This window comes from Lolium perenne, chromosome 3, assembly GCF_019359855.2.
Source record: "Lolium perenne isolate Kyuss_39 chromosome 3, Kyuss_2.0, whole genome shotgun sequence".
Taxonomy (NCBI): Eukaryota; Viridiplantae; Streptophyta; class Magnoliopsida; order Poales; family Poaceae; genus Lolium; species Lolium perenne.
In genome coordinates this window covers 339193738-339218892 of record NC_067246.2, presented here as the reverse complement: position 1 = coordinate 339218892, position 25155 = coordinate 339193738, and the positions used below count along the sequence as shown (strand labels likewise).

Here is a 25155-nt window from a genome sequence, read left to right as displayed (position 1 = left end):
CACCGACCACAACAACATCAACATCAACAACTTCATCAACGACGATTAAATCACACACGGCTCCATCGACCACGACTACAACGCCCTGGCTACCGGCTACATCGACATCGGCATCAAGGGCTATCATCCACCGGCCCCCTCTCCAGTCGGCGCCTTCGGCTTATGCTCCAGTCGGACCGTCCGCGACGCTCTTGCTGTATTCGCGTCACTACCGATCCGACTGCGGGGGGGTGTTAGAGTATATCACGTCTAGGCTATATTAGGCAGTTTAAGATTGTACTCCAATTCTATCTCTACTAGGCTTCTTGCCCTCCAAGTCTCTAGTACTATATAAACAGCCCAAGAGGCTCAATGTAATCACCAATTACCACATATCAATACAATCATATTCCGCAGTCCTTCAGTTTCAGCTAGCTGAGACGTAGCTTATGTCTGCACCGTTAGATTTTGTTTCTACTTGAAGATTCATGTTTGATGTTGTTTCTTTATTTAGGTCCGTATTGAAACACACTAATGTAATTTAACTAGGACATAAGTTAAGTCTCCGTCGACTAAGCCTTAAAGACACCCTTAAACTTATTTTATAATGTGAACTCAAAGTATAATTTGTAGAATTTCTTCAAATACATACATATACTACCCCAGTATTAAATATTTTCTTAAAGATGGCGGGATCACTTCCTGGGCTCCTGCTTCCAAGATGTCACATGGCGGGAGAGCTTCGCTTGATTTCCTGAAGGAACATCCGAAAGAGGGAGCCTCGGTGCATGTGGTGCTGTGAGCAAAACGCCAGGAAAAAGAGCAGGAGAATGCTGCTTTTGGGTTGCAGTAGTTAGTGTTTTCCTTGCTGGTTTAGCGGTTTATTGTTTGTAAGAAACTGGTTGGTAGCTTTTGTGGGTGCGCTTTTGTTTGCGCTGAGCTGGTTCTTGGTCGGTTCGGTCGCTTCTGGAGGAGTTGATGTCGTTTGTTTCTAAACTAGGTTGCTGTTTAGGCTACAAAGTGTTAGCAGGGTTCTCTGGGTGCGTTTATTTCTGGAAAACTGATGACACTGGTTTCTTTTCGGCATGAAATGAAACCGGGGAGAATGTCTCCCTGAGAATCTAAAAAATATTTTCTTAAACAAAAAGTTTCGGGAAAAAAACGTACAGTATAGAAAAAGAAATTCCTACATCAAAAGAAGGGCCAGGACAAGCCCGAGGCGCATCGGACCAAACGAGAATTCCACCACGCGCGCGACCCCGGCTCGGCGAATCTCGACACCCCACAAGCTCCATGGCGGCGGCGGCGGAGGGCGGCAGCGGCGGCGGCGGGAAGGTGTCGTTCAAGGTGATCCTCACCTCCGACCCCAAGCTCCCCTTCAAAGTGTGAGTGCCCCCTCCCTCCCCGGATCAGATCTCGTCCCGCCGCTCGCCGGCCGCGGCTGTTCGTCGTGCTGATCCGCGTCGTCCGGTTCGCTTCGCAGGTTCAGCGTGCCGGAGGCGGCGCCCTTCACCGCGGTGCTCAAGTTCGCCGCCGAGGAGTTCAAGGTCCCGCCCCAGACCAGCGCCATCATCACCAACGGTACGCCCGCCCCCTTCCCTCGCCCTCCGCGCTACGCTGCGTACTTTCCCGTGTGGGATGAGACGTCTCCCGTTTCGTAGATATACTACCATGTTTTGGGTGCTGTTCTGCGATTTAGGGGTTCCCCTACAGACGATTTGGTGCGTGTGGAGAGTATATCGGATTATAAGTTTAGGGAGGGACAATCGGCAGCTTTTCTGTGCCGATTCCTCCTTTGGGAGGGTTTTACCCTCGTGTTGGAGTATGCATGCGATAAGATTATGGGTGTACTGCTGGTGGAAATATGCCTACGATATGCATAGAACTATGGGTGTACTGCTGCCTGCGATATTGAAAATTAGCCCATACTATGTAATTGTTGACATAGGTGAGGAATTCAGTGGGAATTTTTTATGTAGTATGTGTTTTCGAGTTCGGCTGCCTAGGAAGGATTACATTTCTAGTCTGCTCCAGAATGATTGCTCATCTATTTGGCCTGTGGCAAGCTGAGGGTGACTTGATGCTTTCTGAGCATGGCTTGCTCCGTTTCTGAGGCATAGATGATGCAAATTGAGGAGTACTTGTGGTTTTTTATTTTGCTCTCTGAGACATGAGGGTTTTTCAATCACAGATTGGACTTCATAATTTTGTATCCTTATGGGATGGGTGGTGTTGATTTGTACCAGCTAAGATTTTTCATGTAGATGCCACTGCATATTATCACAATTTTAGTGCTTGATTGATAGCCTAAGCCTATCACATAAACCTTGCCATTTTTTATGATGTCTAGTGATTAGGAATGTGGAACGCCAGATCTAGGATACTTCTATCTGTGTGAATTGATAACGGTTAAGTTAACAAAAAAAAACTTCCAATAAAATTCTAGATTAGCATGATATTACGTATTCATTCCCAGCTTGTTTGTTTGCAAGAATCCTGATGTATGGTTTTCAGCTGTTAGTTTTGTTGCCTTTTTGTGCAGTGAGACATCTTATTATGCAACTTTTGTATTAGTATGAACTATCAAACGTATGAAAAGCTTCAGATGGAGCAGAAAAATGATGGTCCATTATTTTTTTTGTTTGTTTGTTTGTTTGTTTGTTGACATACACAATGTTTTTGCTTGAAATAACGGTGCAACTTTCCCCTTTTGCAGATGGAGTAGGCATCAACCCACAACAAAGTGCAGGTACCTATTCTAGATGCCACACTTCAAATTTTGTTTCAGATCTGCGTTATTTTCCAGTTTTTCTGACATGTAACAATGGTCTGCTAGCTACTAGAAGTTCATTATGATATCTTTGATACACCTTTTGTTCCATAAAATAATTTGAGTTACTGGACCAAGATTGTTGTCTAGGTTATAGAAGATTGAATGGACCATTTCAGGCCAGGTTTTTTATGTTCATATAATGAACCATTTGAATTTTCCTTGGTAGGTGGCAGCCTAGACCTTTGCAGACATATGCCTCCATAGCTCATGTAGTGTTTTATTTGGCAAGTAGTCTGCATACTGCTGGGATTTTTGTTGACTTGGCCCTTGAATCCCCGTTCATAGATTGTAATTTTTTCTTCTAATTGAAAGGCCTTGTATGTAATAGTAAGTAGATGATCACCACGAGAGTGGTGATGTTGAAAGCAACAAACATGGTTCAAATACCTTAGGTAAACTGCATGTCTGATTTTGAGACTATAATGCATGAATAAGGTTTTTGAGTTGCGGAGGCAAATTGAGTCGCCAGCCCTGTGGATCGGCGATTAGTCAACGAAAGTCACTGTTAGTGCCCATAAGTCACTCAATAGTCACGAGTCGCTCTGATTTTGAGAAAAGGACTTGGCGGTTAGTCGGCGACTATACAGCGACTCGAAAACCTTGATTGCATGAGTGCAATCACTTTGATAAGCCCAAAATTTATCTTGGCAGTCCTTGTTACGAATCTTAGGTTCCAGTAACATTTGATATCCATCTTCATGGTACTGCTGCTCTCTTTTTAGCTTTGTTGATTTCATCTGACCAGAGTTTTTCGAGTTTCAAACAGTCTGCTTTTACATTATAAACTTGCGTGTTAGTCTAGCCAAATTTACACCCAACTAATTCACCATTTTTTCTGCTGTCTGCTGATGTGAACTGCTGCTCTGGTTTCAGGCAATGTGTTCTTGAAGCATGGCTCGGAGCTGCGTCTGATTCCCCGTGACAGAGTTGGAGCGTCGGCGACACCCTTCTAATTGCTGTTAGAGTCAACAGTGAAGAAACCTATATAATAAAAAAATAAAATCGGTGTTTGATCCTTGGTTGTACAATGTGACTGCTTGTGATGATAATTTATCATGAACAACAACCAATGACTGGTTGAAAAAAGTTTACCAATAGTTTCATGCATGCCTTGATTTGTCTGTGGTATCTGATTTCCTGGCATGGTTCGAAATTTGATGATTCGCTGGAATTATAAACTGAAATCATAGGGTGTGTAGTACATCTGCCCTCTGCCCTATGTTTATTTATCGGTAAGAACAAACTAGAAAGTTTATCAAATGAGAGTTGAATGATAGCGAAAGATTGTGCTGGACGAGCACAAATGAGTGAAAGAACAAAAGGTGGTTGGATGTCACATTGTCAGACCCTGATACTAACTGATGTTCAAGGTGTTATCCTGCTTCAGTTATAGGATGTCTGCTCACTTGGCGATCACTCCTGACAAGTACTGTCTTTACTGTTTACTTAACCGTTACAATTTACTGTTGTTGAAGTGGTTGAGTATATACTGGCGCATCCATCATTTTCTACAAGAACAATGTCCTGAAATTCTAAGGTAAAGCTAACCCACCTCCTCATGCATGTGGTAATTCCAGCTTGTATATGCTTGACACCTTCCCATTTCATCACCGGATACATGGAGAAACATGAAAATAGAAAGGACCTTATTTTGATTTCGAAAGACTGTGATCAGGATCATCAGGGAGGTTATATTGTCTGTGATTATTTCAAGAGGTTTTATCTGTTGTGCTACTTTATTTCATGAATCAATAAAGCCGGCTCGTTCCTTAAAAGATTATATTGGTGTCCACAATGCGCTTCGGTGGCCGTCGATCTAGCCGTGCACAGATTTAGCGGAATGCATAGGTCAATTTTTCCTTCAACTTCCCAAACTTACCTTTCGAGTTTTAAGAAAATTAGGCTCGATGAAGCCCATGGATCCAAAATGTAGTACGGAGTACATCACATCTCATTGATCAAATAAAGAGATTGCTTGGACAAAGCACTTGCCAATGACATTTACATTTGCCTACTCCCTATGATCTAAAGCATGAAACGAGAGCCGTGAAGGAACCACGCGAAATTAAGCGAGAACACACCCTGAAATCTCACATCGTGTACTCCCTACATGGTAGTAGGATCCTATTGACCTAAACATAAAAGAGAGACGTGAGGGCATCACAAAAGAGAGAGATACACCTTCTGAGATTTTGTTTCAGGCATAGCACGGCATTGACCTCATAGGATTCGGTGTATGCATCGCACACTCCATCGCTTCCGTACAATGTAACCTCACTCGTAGTCGTACCGTTATCCCACGGACGTGCGCGACACTGCCGACACTTCAGCCGTCCGATCCTGGCGAAGCGCGATCGCAGCCGTCCACGTAGCCGTCCGCGTGGCCCAACACGTGCGCTGCGTATGTAGGAGGCGAGTTCGGCTTCGTCTCCGATAGGAAAAGCGCAGGTCAAGCCGGCGAATAAAAACAGTTTCTTTTTTTGAAGTCAAGCCCGTGGAGCTCATCGGAGAGGAGAAATCTCGAGGGGCGGCAGCGGAAGAGAAGCTTGTCGGCGGACGCGAGGCGGCGATGGACGAGGGGAAGAAGAAGTGGGTGGCGTGGGCGGCGGCGGCGGCCATCTTCGTCGTGCTCATGCTCGTCACGCCCGCCATCCCGCAGGACGAGGACTACCACGACTTCGCCGACCAGCGATCCCTCTTCCTCGGTACGCTCCGCCTAAATCTCATACTCGATTCGACCGATTCGCCGGACCTTTCTCTGCCTTAGTAAGGTCAACTCAACTGGAGTAGCTGGCCAGGATGGATTTGGGTTCCGGCAACCGATTCTGCTGGTTTAGTAGTATCTTGGCTTGCTGATTTGATAGTCCTCAAGAGTCCAGTGAACTCAATGATGGGGGGAACGGTGCAAATGCAGTGTACATTCGACTGAACTATGCTCTATTCATGTGTTTATTATTATAGTAACAGAGGAAATGCATCTGACTGCCAGCATTATATCTTGCTTTGATTATATGGCTTAACTGGCTGCTAGAGCAACTACCTGTGCCCATCTGCATACTTGTTATGAGGAACAAACGGCACAGATCATGAACAAAGCCATGTGGGCAAGTACTCTGGGTAACAACCACTAATGCTTTGCTTTGGTTTCACAGGGATCCCTAACACGCTGAACGTAATCTCAAACATCCCTTTCCTCTTTGTTGGCCTCGCCGGGCTCATCTTGTGCCACTACAAGAACTACTTCAGGCTATGGTACCGACTCGATGTTCATACCAATTCTGGTTCCTCTTCTTATTCTGATTAAGTTTTGAAGCACTCTGATGTTGTTCCTGCTGGCAGCTCACAGGGGGAGCTCTGGAGTTGGACGCTCTTCTTCGCTGGTGTCACGGCTGTCGGTGTTGGATCAACCTACTACCATCTCAACCCGGACAATGCCACACTAGTTTGGGACAGATTGCCGGTAAGTCTGTCCTAGATCTTCTGTGCCATAGATCTGCTGCTATTATGTATAGTCCCTAGGATATGCACGATATTTAATCCATATGAGTTTTTTCCTTCTTTCTTGATTATTAGTATTTTGAGGGCTGACATGTTGGCTTGTTTCTCTAGATGACGATTGCCTTCACATCTATTGTGGCCATTTTCATTATTGAAAGGATCGATGTAAGGGCTGGAACAAAGTCCCTGGCACCCCTTGTTATCGCTGGTGCACTCAGCATCCTGTACTGGAGGCAAGCTCTTTTGACTGTTATCTGTCATTCTCTCAGAATTTTTTACTTTCTGTCATGCCTTACATTTTTACTGTCTTGACTCTATGCAGCTTCTTTGATGATCTTCGCCCATATGCAGTAATTCAGTTTGTTCCATGCATTGTAATACCTGTGATGGCTATAGTTATTCCTCCAATGTATACGCATTCAAGCTACTGGTTGTGGGCAGCAGGTTAGTGCTATCCTTTCTCAATATGAGTGACACATCAGTTTTCATTGTTGGGTGTGGATTGGTATCTTTGATCCATGTTAATGTACTGGTTTATGTGATTTTTTATTTGTTCTCAGTACAAGAACTCATGATGCTTTTTTAAAAGAAAACTGAACTTATGTATTAGGTTATGTGGGCAGCAGGTTAGTTTTATTCTTGCTCAGTGTGATCGAGACGCATGCATTTTCGTCATTTGGGTGTAGATGGCTATTTCTGATTCTGGGTTATTTGATTGTCTATTTTTTTTATGAAAATTGAACCTATATATTTGTTATAAACCATAGTTACATGGAAATTTATAGAATTCATAAAAAATTCAGTAGAAGTTTTACTCTTTTGCTTTCTTATTTTCTCAATAGTATTGACCCTTGCCAAAGATGGTTCCAATCCCTGAATCATATCTGTTGTTTTGAAATTCATAGAAAAATCAACAATCCAATCAACATAGACAAATATGTGCATAGTTGTCCGGTTGCTCGATTTTGATGAAGTTTCTACAAAAATGAAGCATGCAGAAGTCTTTCTTCTAAGCTTAGTATGATGTAAGTTATGCAACCTGGGTTATTATTTTTCGGGTCCTGATTTCTCAAAATAATTACAGCATTTTATCTACTTGCCAAAGTAGAAGAGGCTGCGGACAAACCTATCTATAGGTGGACATATGAGACTGTTAGTGGCCATACTCTGAAGCATCTTTGTGCTGCGATGGTACCTGTTTTCTTGACTCTCATGCTAGCAAAAAGGACAATTGAACCAGAAAGGTATGCAAAGACTGTTTACTCCATAGATCACATTATATTTTGTACATATTTTCTTTAGTTTGATCAAGTGACTTGATTTTGTTTACCTTTTAAGTGGGACTTCAATCTCATCTTACATTGATATCGCTCATTTGCCTTGAGGAATAATTATGGAATAACATCATGGGTCGCCTGTTAAAATACAACGTGTATTCCAGCACAAGTACACGAATATTGATAAAATGATCTTGGCAGTTGCACGTGACAACCTATTTATAAGATAAGAATTGTGTTTTTTTTGGTAAAACTACGACTCATTGTCATATATCTATTCTAATAGAAACACGTTTTAACCATACACACTATCTTGAAATGATGTTTGCAGTTGCATGTAAAACTATGCGCTTGGCATTACTTGCTTGGTGTTTTTCCATTTATTCAACCGTGCATTGCTAGTTCGTAGCAACTTAATGCGGCGAGCATCTATTGAGAAACTAATACGTCCCTCATCCCTTTCCAAAAATCAATGGTTCCATTCATCATGTGTAGTTCTGATAACAGGTTCACCACTCACCACTTTGAGTATTCAGCTGATTGTTCAACCTTTTTTCATAATAGCAGTATGATGCAGAAAGCCTTGCATTCCGCACCTGTGTGACTAATGATGCTTTCCTTTTTTAATCTTTCTTTGACTGATTGTTTGGCCTTTTCCTTAATAGCTGCATGCAATGCAGAATGCCTTGCATCTCCCTATTCGCGTGACTAATGATTGTGTTTTTCTGTCATGCAGAGTAAGTTTACTCCAGATGTGGAAGATCAGTTGGGTTAGTATGAGAGAGCGCCGTTCCAGCGATGGCAACACTGTAAAAGTTGAATACGATTATTCTGCAGTTTCAACTACGCCTGAACAGTAGAAATATGTATATGTCATGCATACTTGCGAGGAATAAAAATGGTGTCGATCTGAATATCAGGAGCTCCACTGTGCATAGTTGTATGTTATCTCTGCTAAACAAGGCCAATATGAATATGTTCTCGATCAAATCTTGTACACACAACATAGCAGTAACTTCTCATCGGAAAGTTAAGCAATCTAATTTGGTGGAAATTATGGCATGTCATATGTTATTGAATTGTAAACTAACCTTTGAATTGTGAAACCAAACTTCAGACAAAAGGACAGTCTGTTCTTTTGTATTTTTTAATAAACACCCGAAGCCATTTGAAAACAACATAGTACACCATGTAAATCAACAACAAACCCGTACTAAAGCAGATGATTAACCGAGCCTGAGCGGCGCAGGCAACAAAATCACTACCACTTCGTTAACCCGTATCAAAGAAGATGATCAGTTGGGCTCGAGAGGCGACGCAGGACACAAAGTCACTACCACTTCGTTGACCCAAAGGCCACTGTGTTTGGCATATGGTGCCATCGAGACGCTCTTCTATACACATCAATACACCATAGACAGTTCTCAATCTTCATGGCTTGGAAAATGTGTGAAACATGTTTGCAAATCACGGTGGAGATTGTGATTTGAAAAGAAAGAGCATGTATCACTGAGACTGCCGAGTTAGTGCATGTCGTCTGTTTGGTAATGTTGAAATTGGGAGACTCTAGCAAAGCCTCGTCGTCATCCGACAACTATGGCTTCGATAGAGTAATTATGGCTATCCAACAACTATGTGACTATAATGACCGATCAGACCAAACGTGAAATATCCGAGCACAAATGTTTACCGTGTGCTTGAAGGTACATTGCACATTGCAATATGTTTAACACTGGTATTGAAGGGTTTGGTGCTGGTAACTATTCATTGGGTTACGCAGCGTAGACATTTGAACACTAGTTTCGTGAATACACAAATAATAAACTTAAAACGAAAGAGAAACGAACAAAACATGCTTTATCGTTTCCGTTTCCACCTGTCTTGCCGGAATTGGAAACGAAGTAAAAAACCCCAAAAACAAATATGGAAGCAGAAATCACCGAAGACGAATATTGAACGGATACAGGCCAACGTTACAGAAACATACAAACACGATGGTGGTATAATATCTTGGTATGTAGATCCAAAGACAGACATAAATAAGTTCGTACGGTAAGACGAGTCGTCGAGGACTTTAGGCGTCGGTCCGGCCGCATGGCTGCATGCACGTAATTATACTGGAGTAGTTTGGGTTAGTATTTAGTGGAGTTAATACGACCTAGTTTTATGTGTAAATGTACGGCTTCCTAGAGCACGTGTCTCGAGAATATATATTCGGAAACTTTCTGTATTTGGTTTTCCAGAATTTCTTTGCCGTTTTCGTTTCTATCGAAAATGGCTCCCCATTTTCCTTCACTGTTTTCGTTTATGATTTCCCGTTTCTGCTTTCTTTTCTGCAAAATGCCGCTTTCATTTATGTTTTTTTTCCGCAAAATGCCGCTTTCATATCTGTTTTCTTGCTCTCCATTTCCTTCTTTCGAAAACGGATGGAAAGTTTCTGTTCCGTTTTCAACCATAAACTAGACATGACATTCTAATCCCCTATTTTTTATTATTTTGAGAGAAATCCCCTATTTTTTTATATCCCTATGTTTTTAAAGAATCCTTCGAATAAAATAGGCCCTAAAAGTTTGATAGCTATTTGATACGCAGGTGATACCAAATCATTTAGCGTTGTCCCGTGTTTGTCCTGTGAACCTAAACCCCCATTACTGTAGAAGCGTATCTTAAGAGTGTTGTCAAGACGACTGGGAGTGCAAAGTAATCATTATTCTTGCTACTGTTTGATGTTGAATACTTGATCGTTTTGTGGATAAAGCTGATATGGTTGCCGGTCATAAATTTGGTGCATGTCTTGTCCTACAATGCTTGGTTGCTTACTCAACGGTCGATAGATTCACATAAGCTAAGCTTAACACGTACGCCTTTATCCTTAGATTTTCTTTTGTAGGATTGATAATACTTTGAAGAGCCAAAGTAGTGAACAGTAACAATTGTGTTCTTTTATATCGTTTGCTTTGGTCCAATTTCCCATTTCGGGTTAGGCTTGCGGGTTCTGTATACAATTCCTTTGTGGGTGAGTGGAGCACGTACGGTAGGACATAACCAATATGCAATATATATGAATAAGACCCGTATTCGTGGCATATATGTAATGTTAGTTCCGTAAAATAGTTTTTGTACTTGGAGGATCCCTCCTTAGTTGAGATCAGGTCTTAGAGCATCTCCAACCGCGTCCCCCAAAGGGATTTGAGGCGTGTCGGATAAAAAATCGTTCCTAGTCGCGCGTCCCAAAGACCTTTTTTATCGGCGCGGCCCAATACGGTGTCGGGCGCCCCGAGCCCATCCCCGCTACACAGGGGACGCTCCGGGCACACCGGACACAACGAAATGAGAGGCGAGGAGGCGACCCGACGCGTAAGCGGCTCGAACGCTCAATCGCCACCTACGTAGCGACGGTGCAGTTGCCGGGAAGGCGAACCGTCGCATTGGCAACCGCGTCGATCGATGCACGAACCGCCGAAATGGAGCGCAACCGCCGCTCTCTTTGACTTCTGCGCCGTCGTTCATCCGCGCTCAATAAGATCCCTACGTAGCTTTCGGATCTACAACCGGCCGCCATTCATCCAAAGCTTTCACGATGAGCGACCTCTCTCAGCTTCCATCTGACACCGACTGCGAGGGCAAGTCTCCAGGATGACACCATTGGTGGGACAGAGTCACCACGCCTAGCAGCGGCGATGATTTCCCGCCGTCGTTCGATAGCGCGGAGGAATGGGAGGCCGTGGAGGAGGAGGCGGAGGAGGAAGGGTCTGAGGAGGCGACGGCGGCGGCCCGGGCGAAGGCGGAGGCCAAGACGCAGCCGGTGAGCACCGTCGACGAGGAGGAGGACACAAGTTCCTCCGACGCGTCGACCGACACCGCTTCTTCGGAAGAGGTGACGAGCAGAAAGCGCACCGTGAGGATGACGAGGCGGGGCATCAAAGAAGAAGAAGTAGTTTAATTTTGTTATATGTAATTCGTTTATGTTTTTTCGAAGTTTTTGTATGTAATTTGTTTATGTTCCACCTATTTGAATATTAGTAAATAGTTTTATTAAAAAATACAGTGTTTTAAAATTTTGGGGGCGTGTTTGGGGGACGTCGCTCCCCAGCCGCGTCCCCTAAGCGCGGCACAAAGGAAACACGTCCCCCAAACGATAAATCTAACACCCTTTAGGGACGCTTTGGGGGACGCAGCTGGAGATGCTCTTACACCCTACAGTGCGAAAGTAAATAGCCCGTAGTTAATGTTGAATGAACAAAGTGGACATTTTTTTACATAGACCGTACACAATATTAGCTTCATGAAACTTAATGTACATACACATATATTATGGAGACGTACATACACATATAGTTTTTCGACAATTCAAAATATATTTTTTTGGTAAAGGGAGCATACGCACCCGGGAGTCGAATTGAATTTCCGTATTCTCTCACGTACGATCTCTAGTTTCCATCTTCTTAGCTAATGTAGCCCTTTTGTGAGAGAGAATAGCCACAATACCACTAGTCAAAACCTAAAGTTCCAAAATAGCACTCAAAAAATCAAACTTGCCAAAATGCCATTACAATCTAGATTTTCATAGCCAAACTACCACTGCCCTGAAATGTCAACGTTTTTCTGTAAGTCAAACCGTGAGGAACTTGTCAGGATTTTCGAAATTCCAAAGATACGCCTGTGTGTAACTTTGGGAGAGAAGCCAAGCTAGCCCGATCTGGACTTTTCTTATCCCATCCGTGTTCCAACCATGGCGGCTCGCACCACCTAAGCAAACCGCTGGTGTGTTGGCTCCTCGTGGCGTAGCTCTAGCGTGCCTCCTCCAACGCTTATAGCACGCTATAGCATATCGACGCTACGCCATTTCAGCGCTATAACACGCTATTCGTGTTAATAGCACGCTATAACATAGTAATAACGTATTTTTAGATCCACGCTATTTTGTTATAGCGCGCTATTTTTTTTCTTGGTTCCAACCATGGCGGCTCGCACGACCTAAGCAAACCGCTGGTGTGTTGGCTCCTCGTGGCGTAGCTCTAGCGTGCCTCCTCCCTCCGTCTCGACCAGCCGCCGCGCCTCCTCTCTACTGCCTGGCCGGCCGCCGCGTCCTTTCCCGGCGCTCGGTCGCCGCACCCGAAAGCTCCTCGTCGCGCTGTGTAGCGCCACTCTGTGGCAAGCGGGCCGCGTGCCTCCCAAGGCTTGCACACCTCACACTTCTCGAGCCCGCCCACCGCGCCCTTGTTGAGCTCGCGTAGCCACACCCTGCTCCGCTCGGCCGCTGGCCACGGCCACCGCTGCACACGTTGAACTACTATTGTGATTCTTTTGGCGATCTTTGGGACCTAAAAAGTTACACTGTATGTGATGTTACATTGTTTACTCTGGTAATATTGCATATACCCTGCTGAAATGATTATGAAATTCTGTGAAAATGCTGGTACTGCTGTGAAACTGAACTATTGCTGAATGTAGCCTAGGATCTCACCGAAAATGGTGAATGGAACCTGGGTACGCGCGCACCCATTTACAAAAAGTTCAAACAAATGATAATTAAAAGTTTCAAAAAAATGTGAAGTAAATTTTTGCATGTAGATATAATGTTGATACTTACTCGTGTGTGTTTTCATGGAAAAATACCATTGTGTGTGACCTACACAAAAATGACAAAATGCAAATTCCTATTCCTGTGAATAGTACAAATTCCTGTTCACTACTCTAATTTGGACATTTTGTCATTTTTGTGCAGGCCACACACAATGATATTTTTTCGTGAAAACTCACACGAGTAAGTATCAACGTAATATGTACATGTAAAATTTTACTTCACATTTTTTTGAAACTTTTAAATAGTATTTTTTTTGAACTTTTCGTAAATGGGTGTGCGCGCACCCAGGTTCCATTCCTCCGGGTCGCTCACCGAACTCCCTTCTCTCAGCTGACGCATGGTAGAGGAGGATATTAAGAGAAAGATACAGTTAACTAGGCAAGATTTTGCGCTGTGCAAAACTGTCCGGCTTTTCTGTTTCTCATTCCTTTTGTTCCCTGTACAAAGAAAATTTGTGAGATCCACAATCCACTTCGCTCGCGCCATCCACGAGGAGATCGTGTCCACAAGAGACTCGGTCCTAGTTCGTTAAAGCCAACGAACATGACACCTAAACCTATCTATTGACATAAATTTAAACTGATGAAAAACTGAAACCTAACAGGTACTGAATGACACGGTTTATGTGCTACCACTGAACTAGTATTGGATTGCTGAATCTTGTTTAAATATTATGGTGTGTGAAGAGGTAAGGACATTTGAGTCTTTTTGTGTGGCTATTAGTCTCAGCTCATGCACAGTGGTATTTTGGCTATGAAAATCAAGTTTGTAATGGCATTTTGGCAACTTTTAATTTTTGGAGTGGTATTTTAGAACTTTTGGTTCTGACTAGTGGTACGGTGGCTATTCTCTCCTTTTGTGACACACACCATTGTATAGGACTATGATTTTTTGGTAAAGGAATCATCGCGGCTTCTCCGTACGTCTTCCGAGTAAATTAAACTCCGGATGCCATGCATTGCGTGAAAACAGATCGGCAAAATGAAGTGGCATCGAGAGTGCATCCCTGGCTCTATATACAGTAGTCCAGAGCGACCCACCGATGAAAGCGAGACGCCAATAGCAGCAATGCCTGACTGGTCGCCGCAACAATGCCTAAAAACGATATTTCCGCTTGTACTTTAAATATTTATTTTTAGTACCATTTACCTTTTGAGTGACTCTGCAGTCTCTGCTGTGCTTGGAATTCTTTTTGACAATCCATTACTGCATCATCCGACGGCACACTGGTACCTCCTCACCGATCCCATGGTGCCGAGGGAAGGTACCTGACTTGGAGGGTAATATGGTAATTCTGTCCCTAATAATCGAAGGAAAAAAGGTCGATTTAGTCCCGCTTCCGACAAGTGGAAGACACCATCTTGCCCTTCTTTATTACTCCTCGCCTTTCTTTCTTCTTCCTCCATTTCCATCCTCTATGAGAGATGAGACCCTCCTCCATCTCAGGCTGATCGTCAGGCCCCAAATCCTAATTTCTCCCCGGGTCCCGGAAATGTCAGGACCGGCCTTGAAAAGAGGTTTCTTAATTATATTGGACTATGCTATGTGATTATTAAGACAATCTCTCCTTGTCTATGAACCTTTTTTGAAAAATCCCTATATGGTTCCCCTTCAACTGCTTTGGCGTCTGAGATGGTGTTTTGGTTTTCTCTCTCAATTGTTCCTTCCAATCCAGATATTCTTAGGCCCGAACCACTAGAGATCAAGCTGTAGGATTCAAAGTTCTCTAAAAAATTCCTAAATGTTGGTGTTGCTTTGGTTTCCTCCATTATCTCAACACTTGTGATGCTATATAATTCACTAATTCGATCTGTTGTTTCATATGCCAACTTCTTGGCACACCATGCACTAGTACAGAAACAGATAGCGGCTATGGAACAGGTTGGGAAATTTATAATAGTTAGGTCGCTGTCACACAAAATAAATGTGATTGTTATGTTTCATGCATTCCCTATGTGGTTGTGTCAGTTTCACCAAACTTCATGCTAGATAAGATATATAATGTGTTACTAAATATACAACCTAGTACACAATCCTGTTGATCTTCAATTAAGAATATGAATGCTAACTTCAAAAGGAGGTATTGTAAAATGTGTCTTTAGTGAAAAAAAGAGTAGTCTTTCAACAAAAAAAACATTATTTTTGCACGCAAATCTTTATTTGGACTTGTTCTTTTTAATTTAGGAAAAACGGAGTGCAACATGTGAAAATAACGTTGAGTTATAAATTATTGTCTTCCGAGTACAAATCCAATGACTTAACTATTTGGTCAATCAAGTATAGATGTAACTAATTGAATGGCTAACACAATTGTGGACCATGTGATTCATTGATCGTTATTGCGTTTGATTTCAATGGCAGCTAAATAGGTTTTCACCCACAATGGATGGTCACATAATCTATATATTGGTGCTTCAGTGCCTTATGCTTCTTCTTCTTTACTCGCATGAATAACACCTTTTTTCAAACTATTTATTTGCATTATGGGCCGTGCTTCTTGTTATGCATATTAGGAATAAATCCTTGCCATATATTGTACATTGATTATGGCAATATTATAGAGAAAAAACAGTATAGGTGCCAAGATGTTAAACCGCATCATTATGACATTCTAAGGGGTGCGTTTCCGGTAGTGACCAAGAAGTCATGTACGGTAGTGAATGCCATTCTGACCATGCCGATATCGGCATCGGCATCGTTTGGAGGCTGTGGTGTTCGGATTAAGGTGGGGTTTATTTGTTATATGCCAAAGAAAATTTCAAACAAGTTTTCTGTTCAAGGTTAGGTCAAATTCGTAAGTTTGTAATTGAGTTCGAAAGGCTGAGTAAAAAATTCAGAGAAATTATCGGTGAGGTTTTTAAACTGAATTTGATATAGGCTATATGGTTTGATCATGAATCGTTTGTAGGCAAGGGTGCTCAGATAGAGGTGTGGTTATCTAGTTTGGTCAAAACAAAATTTTGTAACTGAATTTTCACAAAAAATCAGATCGAGGTTTCATTTCCTTCATGTTAATTTGAGGCTAGGAAAGGAATAGGCTGGGAGAGCAGTAGAGGATTTCGTGATGCTGGATAGAAGAGAATAAAATGAAAAATCCCTTTATCTAATTGAAATCATTACCCGCACTTTTCAATTATACTTACGACATGATAATGTTGTCCTAAGAAAATCTTGAGAGTTTACCATTTTTTAGAGTGTGAAAAGTAATGCATAAACTAAAATCTTGGGAGTTTATCATTTTGAGCGTGTGTGAAAAGTAATGCATAAACATGCATATATGAAAATTATACACCTTTCAAAACTTTCCCTTCTAATTACACTTAGGACATGACAATATTGTGCATACACTAAAATCTTGAGAGTTTATCATTTTAAGCGCGTGAAAAGTAATGCATAAACTCATTATTTCGCATACATAGAGGGGTGGCCACGATCCACCGACTAAGAGAGAGGGTGGCCACGATCAGAGAGGGGGGGGGGGGGGGTTATGTTGCCCGTTAGATTAGAGGTTCAACGGTTGGTGGGCACAATCCGCGTGACAAAGGCTCAACCAATCAGGACGTAGCCTCCAAAGTGAGGACAAGTTTGGACTTTTGTGAGAGTTTGTTGCTTCCTTGATCAACGGCATTAAACATCCAAGGGAGTACAATAAAATTTATATCCACATCTTGAATAATGAGGGGGTAAAGAAGAAAGTCTCATTTCTCTATCCTTTGCCGATTCGGCTTTATTTATCTTTTGAAAGAAAGCGAGATAGAAAGAGAGAATGATCAAACTCAACCAAACGGCAGTTTCTCTTGTTCAAACCTCTTTTGCCAAGTCTTCTCCTCATAGCGAGTTTCGCTCAATCTCTCCTTGTCTATAAACTTGTTGTGTAAAATGCCTATACCGTGCCCATTCAGCTGCTTTAGCGTTTGGGATGGTGTTTTGGTTTTCTCCCTCAATCATTCCCGTCAATCTAGAGATTCTTAGGCATGCACCACTGGAGATCAAGCTGCAGAATTCTCCGTTCTCCCAGAACTTACAAAATGTTGGTGTTGCTTTGGTTTTCTCCATTATCTCAGCAACTTGCTCAACTTTGGAATTATGTTGTTTCGCATGCCAACAACTTGGCTGAAAGTATAGAGATGGTAAACCTAGAGGGGGGTGAATAGGTTTCTACAGATTTTGATTCTTTCTTTGCAATATTAGGCTTTGCGGAATATAAAGGTGAGCCTAATGCAAACTAGGTGAAGCAACCTATATGAGGATACAACTAACTCGAGCACGAAGACTCTCTCAGGCAGTTAAATCACAAGTAAGGAGTTCGGTTAGAGATAACCGATAGCACGCGGAGACGAGGATGTATTCCCGTGTTCCCTTCATTTGCAAGAAGGTACGTCACGTTTGGAGGGGTGGAGGTCCCACGAAGGATTCCCCACGCCACGAAGGCTCACCCTATTCTCCGGAGCCTATCCCACGAAGGAATAGCTCACTCACTTGTGGTAGACTTTGAGGTAGCCTCCAAACCTTCACAATCTTGCCCGGAGCAAATCCACAGCCCGGATGCTTCCGGACTCCTCTTGCCCACCTAGGATTTCCAAGGAACCCTAGGAAGCAAGCTTCTTGATGAATACAAGGGGGAATGAGATTTGGCTTGGTAGAACAGTAGATCGGGTCCTCCTCTAGTGATTCCCCGGAGGGATTTGAGTTTGGGTGGAGGAGGAGGGAGATCGGAGGCTTTTGGTGTTTCTAATAATGGAGTAAGAAAGAGAGAGAGAGAGATCAAGAACAGCTTGTAGTGTACTGCCTCAGTGTTCTGAGGTAGGAGAAGGCCTATTTATAGTGTTCTTCGAAATATGGCCGTTGGTCACTTGCCACCTCAGCTTTCTTCTCGTTAAACCCAGTCAACCGGACCAGTGACCGGACTGTCCGGTCTGGAGTCCGGTTAGACCGGACCAGTGACCGGACCAGCCGGTTGTGACCGGATGCTGGGCCGGATCCTCTTTTTCTTCGTCCAGGAGCTCCTCCGGTTGGCGCCCGGTTGGCGCTCGGTTGGCGCCCGGTCGACCGGACCGTACGCCGGACCCGCCGGTCAGGAGGCCGGCTGACCGGGCGGCAAACCGGATTCTTCAGCGTTGGTTTGGAGCCCGGTTGGCGCCCGGTTGGCGCCCGGTCGACCGGACCGCACGCCGGATCCGCCGGTCAGGAGGCCGGTTCAACCGGGTGACAGACCGGATTTCCTCTGTAGACCCCTTTTCGATTGTTGTTGAAGTGGGGGGTCTCCTTTAGCCTTCTTGTTCCTTTGATACACCATTTATGCCTCTTTGCCTAATACCTGAGATAATCCTTATAAACGTATTAGGTCAAATACTCTAGCACTGTGTCATTGTTACCAAAATAATGGATAAGGGTAAAATACCCTTACAATCTCCCCCTTTTTGGTATACGATGACAAACCGAGCTAGAGTCACATATAGATATTATGATAAGCTCTAAACCTTGATTCCATATAAGATATTATGACAGCTCCCCCATAATGTGTGCACTTGGAGAATTTGCGTTTGAATGCAAAGTGCACCATATGTGTAATATGAGAAGCTCCCCCAATATCTTTAGGAAACAAGCGTGGTATGGACAAGTATATCAAGAATTCAAGATATATAAGCATAAAACATGATTATCCTAATAGAGTGAATAAGCACACACATAGTCGTCCATACACGTCCATACACAAATTATTCAAAGTAGCAAATGATTCTCGAGAAATCGAAACAAATAAGCACAAGCCATATAAGATCCAAATAAAGCAACTCCCATGGCTTGTGACAATCAAGGAACCCTGTGGTCCTAGACTCTACTCTCTTCTCCCCCTTTGGCATCGGGACACCAAAAAGACGAAGAAAAGAGGAGAGAAGCTACCGCACCCATCAATAGAACTGATGCCCGACGGAGTAGGAGCTCTCGCCATCATCGCGTGAAGCCGCACCACCGTCATCCTCATCATCATCAGCAGGAGGGGAGGGAGCACGAGCAGTCCGAGGAGGAGGTCCACCATGAGCATACATGGAGAAGACTTGGCAACCCCCCGTTCACCACTCCAACTTCATGTAAATGAGAGAATAGAGCAAGGATAGCAGTGGGGTAAGTGTACATGTCATCAAATAAGAGGGGAACCAAAAAGCATAGCATATATTCAAGTGTATTGATGAGATTGTGCGAAAAACTGGGCGATCCGGCGCACAGGCCGGTCCAACCGGGCGGCAGACCGGACGAGCCGGTTGCCAATCCGGTCAGACCGGACGTCACGCCGGGCCGGCCGGTTGAGGGGCCGGTTGACCGGGCGGCAGACCGGATCTGTCGAGTTGTAATGAGTTGCCCAGATTTTCTACCACAAATTCATGCAAAAACTCAAAAAACTTGAACATAGACTATAGCAATAGAGTGGAGTATGTGCTTTGTGTTGTGAGACACTCTAAAGGCATGAGGACTTGCAAACCCTAACCCTAACCCTAAGATCTCCTCAAATCTTGTCAACAACTTGCAATGTGTGAAGAGGACTAGAAATTAGGGAGGAAGGGAGAGTACATTACCCGAAGACATTGTCCTCCTTGATCAAGAGAGCAAGAAGAACACGAGGTAGGGCTTGAAAACCAAGAAATCCAAAAATTCCCAAACTAGCTTTAGAGGGCTCAAATCCTTTGGTGGAGATGTCCCAAGGAGCCCGATCTATGGTTTGGTGGAGTTTGGGGGGGTTCTTGTGGTTGGAAAGGCCTAGATCTTGGTGGAGGTGAGGAGGACGCCGGCCATGGAGGTGTGGGAGTGATGACCCACAAGTATAGGGGATCGCAGCAGTCTTCGAGGGTAGTATAACCCAAATTTATTGATTCGACACAAGGGGAGGTAAAGAATACTTATAAGCCTTAACAACTGAGTTGTCAATTCAGCTGCACCTGGAAAAGCACTAGTAACAGGGGTGATGTGAAAGTAGCAGTAATATGAGAGCAGTAGTAACAGTAACACAGCAGCAGTAATAGCAATATGAGAGCAATGGCACCGGAAGATAGTTGATACTACTTCCAATGACATGTAGAACAGGTATATAATGATGAGAGATGGACCGGGGTTCCTAGCGATCTACACTAGTGGTAACTCTCCAATAAGTGACAAGTGTTGGGTGAACAAATTACAGTTGGGCAATTGATAGGAATCAAAGCATTAAGATAGAACATCCAGATTATTAATTATGTAGGCATGTTTTCCGTATATAGTCGTACGTGCTCGCAATGAGAAACTTGCACAACATCTTTTGTCCTACCAGCCGGTGGCAGCCGGGCCTCAAGGGAAACTACTGGATATTAAGGCACTCCTTTTAATAGAGCACCGGAGCAAAGCATTAACACACCGTGAAAACATGTGATCCTCACATCACTACCATCCCCTCCGGTTTCCCGATTTCTGTCACTTCGGGGCCATTGGTTCCGGACAGTGACATGTGCATACAACTTGTAGATACAATCTAAGCAACAATATAGAGCTCAAATCTAAGATCATGCCACTCGGGCCCTAGTGACAAGCATTAAGCATAACAAGATTGCAGCAACAATAACTTCACAAACTTTATAGATAGACTAATCATAATGTATCATCCATCGGATCCCAACAAACACAACACCGATTACATCAGATGGATCTCAATCATGTAAGGCAGCTCATGAGATCATTGTATTGAAGTACATGGAGGAGAGTATACCGACATAGCTACTGCTAGAACCCGTAGTCCATGGGGGAACTACTCACGGAGCATGATGGAGGCGGTGGCGTCGATGGAGATGGCTTCCGGGGGCACTTCCCCGTCCCGGCAGGGTGCCGGAACAGAGAGTTCTGTCCCCCGAATTGGAGTTTCGCGATGGCGGCGGCGCCCCTGGAGTCTTTCTGGAGTTTCGTCAATTGGTACTGCGTTTTTAGGTCGAAAGGGATTTTATAGGCGAAGAGGCGGCGCAGGGGGGCACCTGGGGGCGCCTCACCCTAGGCCGGCGCGGCCAGGGTCTGGCCCGCGCCGCCTTATGGTGTGGTGGCCCCCTGGCCCCTCTCCGACTCTTCTTCGGTGTTCTGGAGCCTTCCGGGAAAAATAGGAGGTTTGGCGTTGATTTCGTCCAATTCCGAGAATATTGCCCGAACAACCTTTTTGGAACCAAAAACAGCAGAAAACAGGAACTGGCACTGTGGCATCTCGTTAATAGGTTAGTTCCGGAAAATGCATGAAATCATCATAAAGTGCAAGCAAAACATGTAAGTATTGTCATAAAACAAGCATGGAACGACAGAAATTATGGATACGTCGGGGACGTATCAGCATCCCCAAGCTTAGTTCCTGCTCGTCCCGAGCAGGTAAACGATAAAAAGAATAATTTCTGTAGTGACATGCTACTTACATAACCTTGATCATACTATTACAAAGCATATGAAATGAATGAAGTGACTCAAGGCAATGATCTATAGTTGCTAACAAATAGATAACATATAGCAAAACTTTTCATGAAGAGTACTTTCAAGACAAGCATCAAAAGTCTTGCACAAGAGTTAACTCATAAAGCAATAAATTCAAAGTAAAGGCATCGACGCAACACAAAGGAAGATATAAGTTTCAGCGGTTGCTTTCAACTTTCAACATGCATATCTTATGGATAATTGTCAACATAAAGTAATATGATGAATGCAAATAAGCAAGTATGTAAGAATCAATGCACAGTTGACACAAGTGTTTGCTTCTAAGGTGGGAGGAAGTAGGTATACTGACTCAACATAAAGTAAAAGAATGGCCCTTCTACGAGGGAAGCATTGATTGCTATATTTGTGCTAGAGCTTTGGTTTTGAAAACATAAAGAGAGCATAAAAGTAAAGTTTTGAGAGGTGTTTGTTGTTGTCAACGAATGGTAGTGGGCACTCTAACCCCCTTGCCAGACAAACCTTCGAAGAGCGGCTCCCATGAATTATTTTTATTTTTGGGTGGCACTCCTTCCAACCTTTCTTTCACAAACCATGGCTAACCGAATTCTCGGGTGCCTGCCAACAATCTCATACCATGAAGGAGTGCCTTTTTATTTTAGTTTTATTATGATGACACTCCTCCCCACCTTTGCTTTCTCAAGCCATGGCTAACCGAATCCTTCGGGTGCCGTCCAAAAATCACATACCATGGAGGAGTGTCTATTTTGGTTAATTAATTTGGGACTGGGAATCCCATTGCCAGCTCTTTTTGCAAAATTATTGGATAAGCAGATGAAGCCACTAGTCCATTGGTGAAAGTTGCCCAACAAGATTGAAAGATAAACACCACATACTTCCTCATGAGCTATAAAACATTGACACAAATCAGAGGTGATAAATTTTGAATTGTTTAAAGGTAGCACTCAAGCAATTTACTTTGGAATGGCGGAGAAATACCATGTAGTAGGTAGGTATGGTGGACACAAATGGCATAGTGGTTGGCTCAAGGATTTTGGATGCATGAGAAGTATTCCCTCTCGATACAAGGCTTAGGCTAGTAAGGCTATTTGAAGCAAACACAAGTATGAACCGGTACAGCAAAACTTACATAAGAACATATCGCAAGCATTATAATACTCTACACTGTCTTCCTTGTTGCTCAAACACTTTACCAGAAAATATCTAGACCTTAAGAGAGATCAATTATGCAAACCAATTTTAACAAGCTTTACGGTAGTTCTCCACTAATAGGTTTAAACTACATGCAAAAACTTATGATCTACTTGAGAGCTCAAAACAATTGCCAAGTATCAAATTATCCAAGACATATGAGGCATTTTCTGCTTCCAACCAAATAAAGATAAGTATTGTAGCTTCCAACTTTTATCATTGAACATTAAAAGTAAAACGAAGAACAAGTGTTCATATGAAAAAGCGGAGCGTGTCTCTCTCCCAAACATGGATTGCTAGGATCCGAATTTATTCAAACATAAACAAAACGAAAAATAAACACACAGACGCTCCAAGTAAAGCACATAAGATGTGACTGAATAAAAATATAGTTTTAGGGGAGGAACCTGATAAGTTGATGAAGAAGGGGATGCCTTGGGCATCCCCAAGCTTAGACGCTTGAGTCTTCTTGAAATATGCAGGGATGAACCATCGGGGCATCCCCAAGCTTAGACTTTTCACTCTTCTTGATCATATATCATCCTCCTCTCTTGACCCTTGAAAACTTCCTTCACACCAAACTTCTCATAAACTTCATTAGAGGGGTTAGTGCATAATCAAAAACTCACATGTTCAGAGGTGACACAATTATTATTAACACTTCTGGACATTGCCCAAAGCTACTGGAGTTTAATGGAACAAAGAAATCCATCCCACATAGCAAAAGAGGCAATGCGAAATAAAAGGCAGAATCTGTCAAAACAGAATAGTCCGTAAAGACGAATTTTTAATAAATACTTCCGTTGCTCAAATCAGAAAACTCAAAACTAATGAAAGTTGCATACATATCTGAGGAACACGCACGTAAATTGGCATATTTTTCTGATTTTTCTACAGAGAAAACAGCCCAGATTCTTGACAGATAGAAATCTGTTTCTGCGCAGAAATCCAAATCTAGTATCAACCTTTGATTAGAGGCTTCACTTGGCACAACAATTCAACAAAACTAAGATAAGGAGAGGTTGCTACAGTAGTAAACAACTTCCAAGACACAAATATAAAACAAAGTACTGTAGCAAAATAACACATGGGTTATCTCCCAAGAAGTTCTTTCTTTATAGCCATTAAGATGGGCTCAGCAGTTTTAATGATGCACTCGCAAGAAATAGTATTTGAAGCAAAAGAGAGCATCAAGACGCAAATCCAAAACACATTTAAGTCTCACATGCTTCCTATGCAAAGGAATCTTGTACACAAATAAATTCATGAAGAACAAAGTGACAAGCATAAGAAGATAGAACAAGTGTAACTTCAAAATTTTAGGGTGTGTTCGGTTTGGGGATGGGGTGGAATGGAATGGAACCATTCCATTCTACTGGCACGGAACTGTTCCATCCCTGTGTTCGGTTTGGACAAAAAATTGTCACGGAACGCTTCCATCCTTGTGTTCGGTTTTGGAATGGGACGAGAATGGAATGGAATGGGTGAGATAATCACCCGATTAATTATTCTAAACTCGATTAATTATTTGCTAAACATGATTGAGTAGTGCTAAACTTGATTAATTATTGCTAAACTTGGTTAATTATTGCTAAACTTAATTAATCAGCGCGTGACAGTCACCCGTTCCACCTCGTCCGGCCGAATCGGAGGAACTACTCCATTCCGGATCTAGAGGGAATATTCCATTTGGAGGAACCACTTCATTCCATTCCAGTTTGCAACCGAACGCAGGAACATGCTCTGGGTGCGGAACGGTTCCATTCCGTTCCACCCCATCCCCAAACCGAACACACCCTTAAGCATATAGAGAGGTGTTTTAGTACCATGCAAATCTCTACAACCATATTTTCCTCTCTCATAATAATTTTCAGTAGCTTCATGAACAAACTCAACAATATAACTATCACATGCAGCATACTTTTCATGATTTCCAAACACATAATTTTTATCAAGTTCAAGAATAGTGGAATTAAAACTTTCAAACTTACTTTTATTAATAATATAACAATGTATTTGATCAATCTCAAGAGATATGGGACACATAGATAAATTCAATAACTCTCCAATCCCATTTTCATTAGTAGTACAATTAATATTATCAAGTAACGTAGGACCATCATCTAGAGCTTTATCATAAACATTTGCTAAACAAAATTCTTTAGTACCATGCATTTCGACATCAGGCACAAACAAAGCATTATCATAAGATTTATCAAAGTAGCATGGATTATCATAAATAACAGTAGCATAATTATCCTCACAAGTATTACTCATAGGTACTATTTCAAGAGAATCCACAGGAACATAACATTCAACCCCTTTCGGTAAGCATGGAGGAC

General features: G+C 42.8%; 2 protein-coding genes across 2 annotated transcripts; both read left to right on the top strand.

Moving 5' to 3' along the window:
* The first annotated feature begins 1186 nt into the window (after positions 1-1186).
* Positions 1187-3919, top strand: LOC127345971 (ubiquitin-fold modifier 1). Its single transcript, XM_051372513.2, has 4 exons — positions 1187-1364; positions 1463-1560; positions 2696-2728; positions 3686-3919. The coding sequence occupies exons 1-4, from the start codon at positions 1273-1275 to the stop codon at positions 3763-3765; spliced, it is 303 nt and encodes a 100-aa protein (XP_051228473.1). The 5' UTR covers positions 1187-1272; the 3' UTR covers positions 3766-3919.
* Positions 3920-5270: 1351 nt separating this feature from the next.
* On the top strand, positions 5271-8577 carry LOC127345970 (uncharacterized). Its single transcript, XM_051372512.2, has 7 exons — positions 5271-5517; positions 5965-6064; positions 6152-6272; positions 6422-6543; positions 6633-6754; positions 7395-7554; positions 8324-8577. The coding sequence occupies exons 1-7, from the start codon at positions 5382-5384 to the stop codon at positions 8445-8447; spliced, it is 885 nt and encodes a 294-aa protein (XP_051228472.1). The 5' UTR covers positions 5271-5381; the 3' UTR covers positions 8448-8577.
* Positions 8578-25155: the final 16578 nt, after the last annotated feature.

Excerpts from the sequence above, each read along its gene's own strand:
- LOC127345971 (XM_051372513.2), top strand. The coding sequence starts at position 1,273 with ATGGCGGCGGCGGCGGAGGGCGGCAGCGGCGGCGGCGGGAAGGTGTCG. Across the intron at positions 1,365-1,462 it reads CCCAAGCTCCCCTTCAAAGT|GTTCAGCGTGCCGGAGGCGG; the intron begins GTGAGTGCCCCC and ends TTCGCTTCGCAG. Across the intron at positions 1,561-2,695 it reads CAGCGCCATCATCACCAACG|ATGGAGTAGGCATCAACCCA; the intron begins GTACGCCCGCCC and ends CCCCTTTTGCAG.
- LOC127345970 (XM_051372512.2), top strand. The coding sequence starts at position 5,382 with ATGGACGAGGGGAAGAAGAAGTGGGTGGCGTGGGCGGCGGCGGCGGCC. Across the intron at positions 5,518-5,964 it reads CCAGCGATCCCTCTTCCTCG|GGATCCCTAACACGCTGAAC; the intron begins GTACGCTCCGCC and ends TTGGTTTCACAG. Across the intron at positions 6,544-6,632 it reads CTCAGCATCCTGTACTGGAG|CTTCTTTGATGATCTTCGCC; the intron begins GCAAGCTCTTTT and ends GACTCTATGCAG.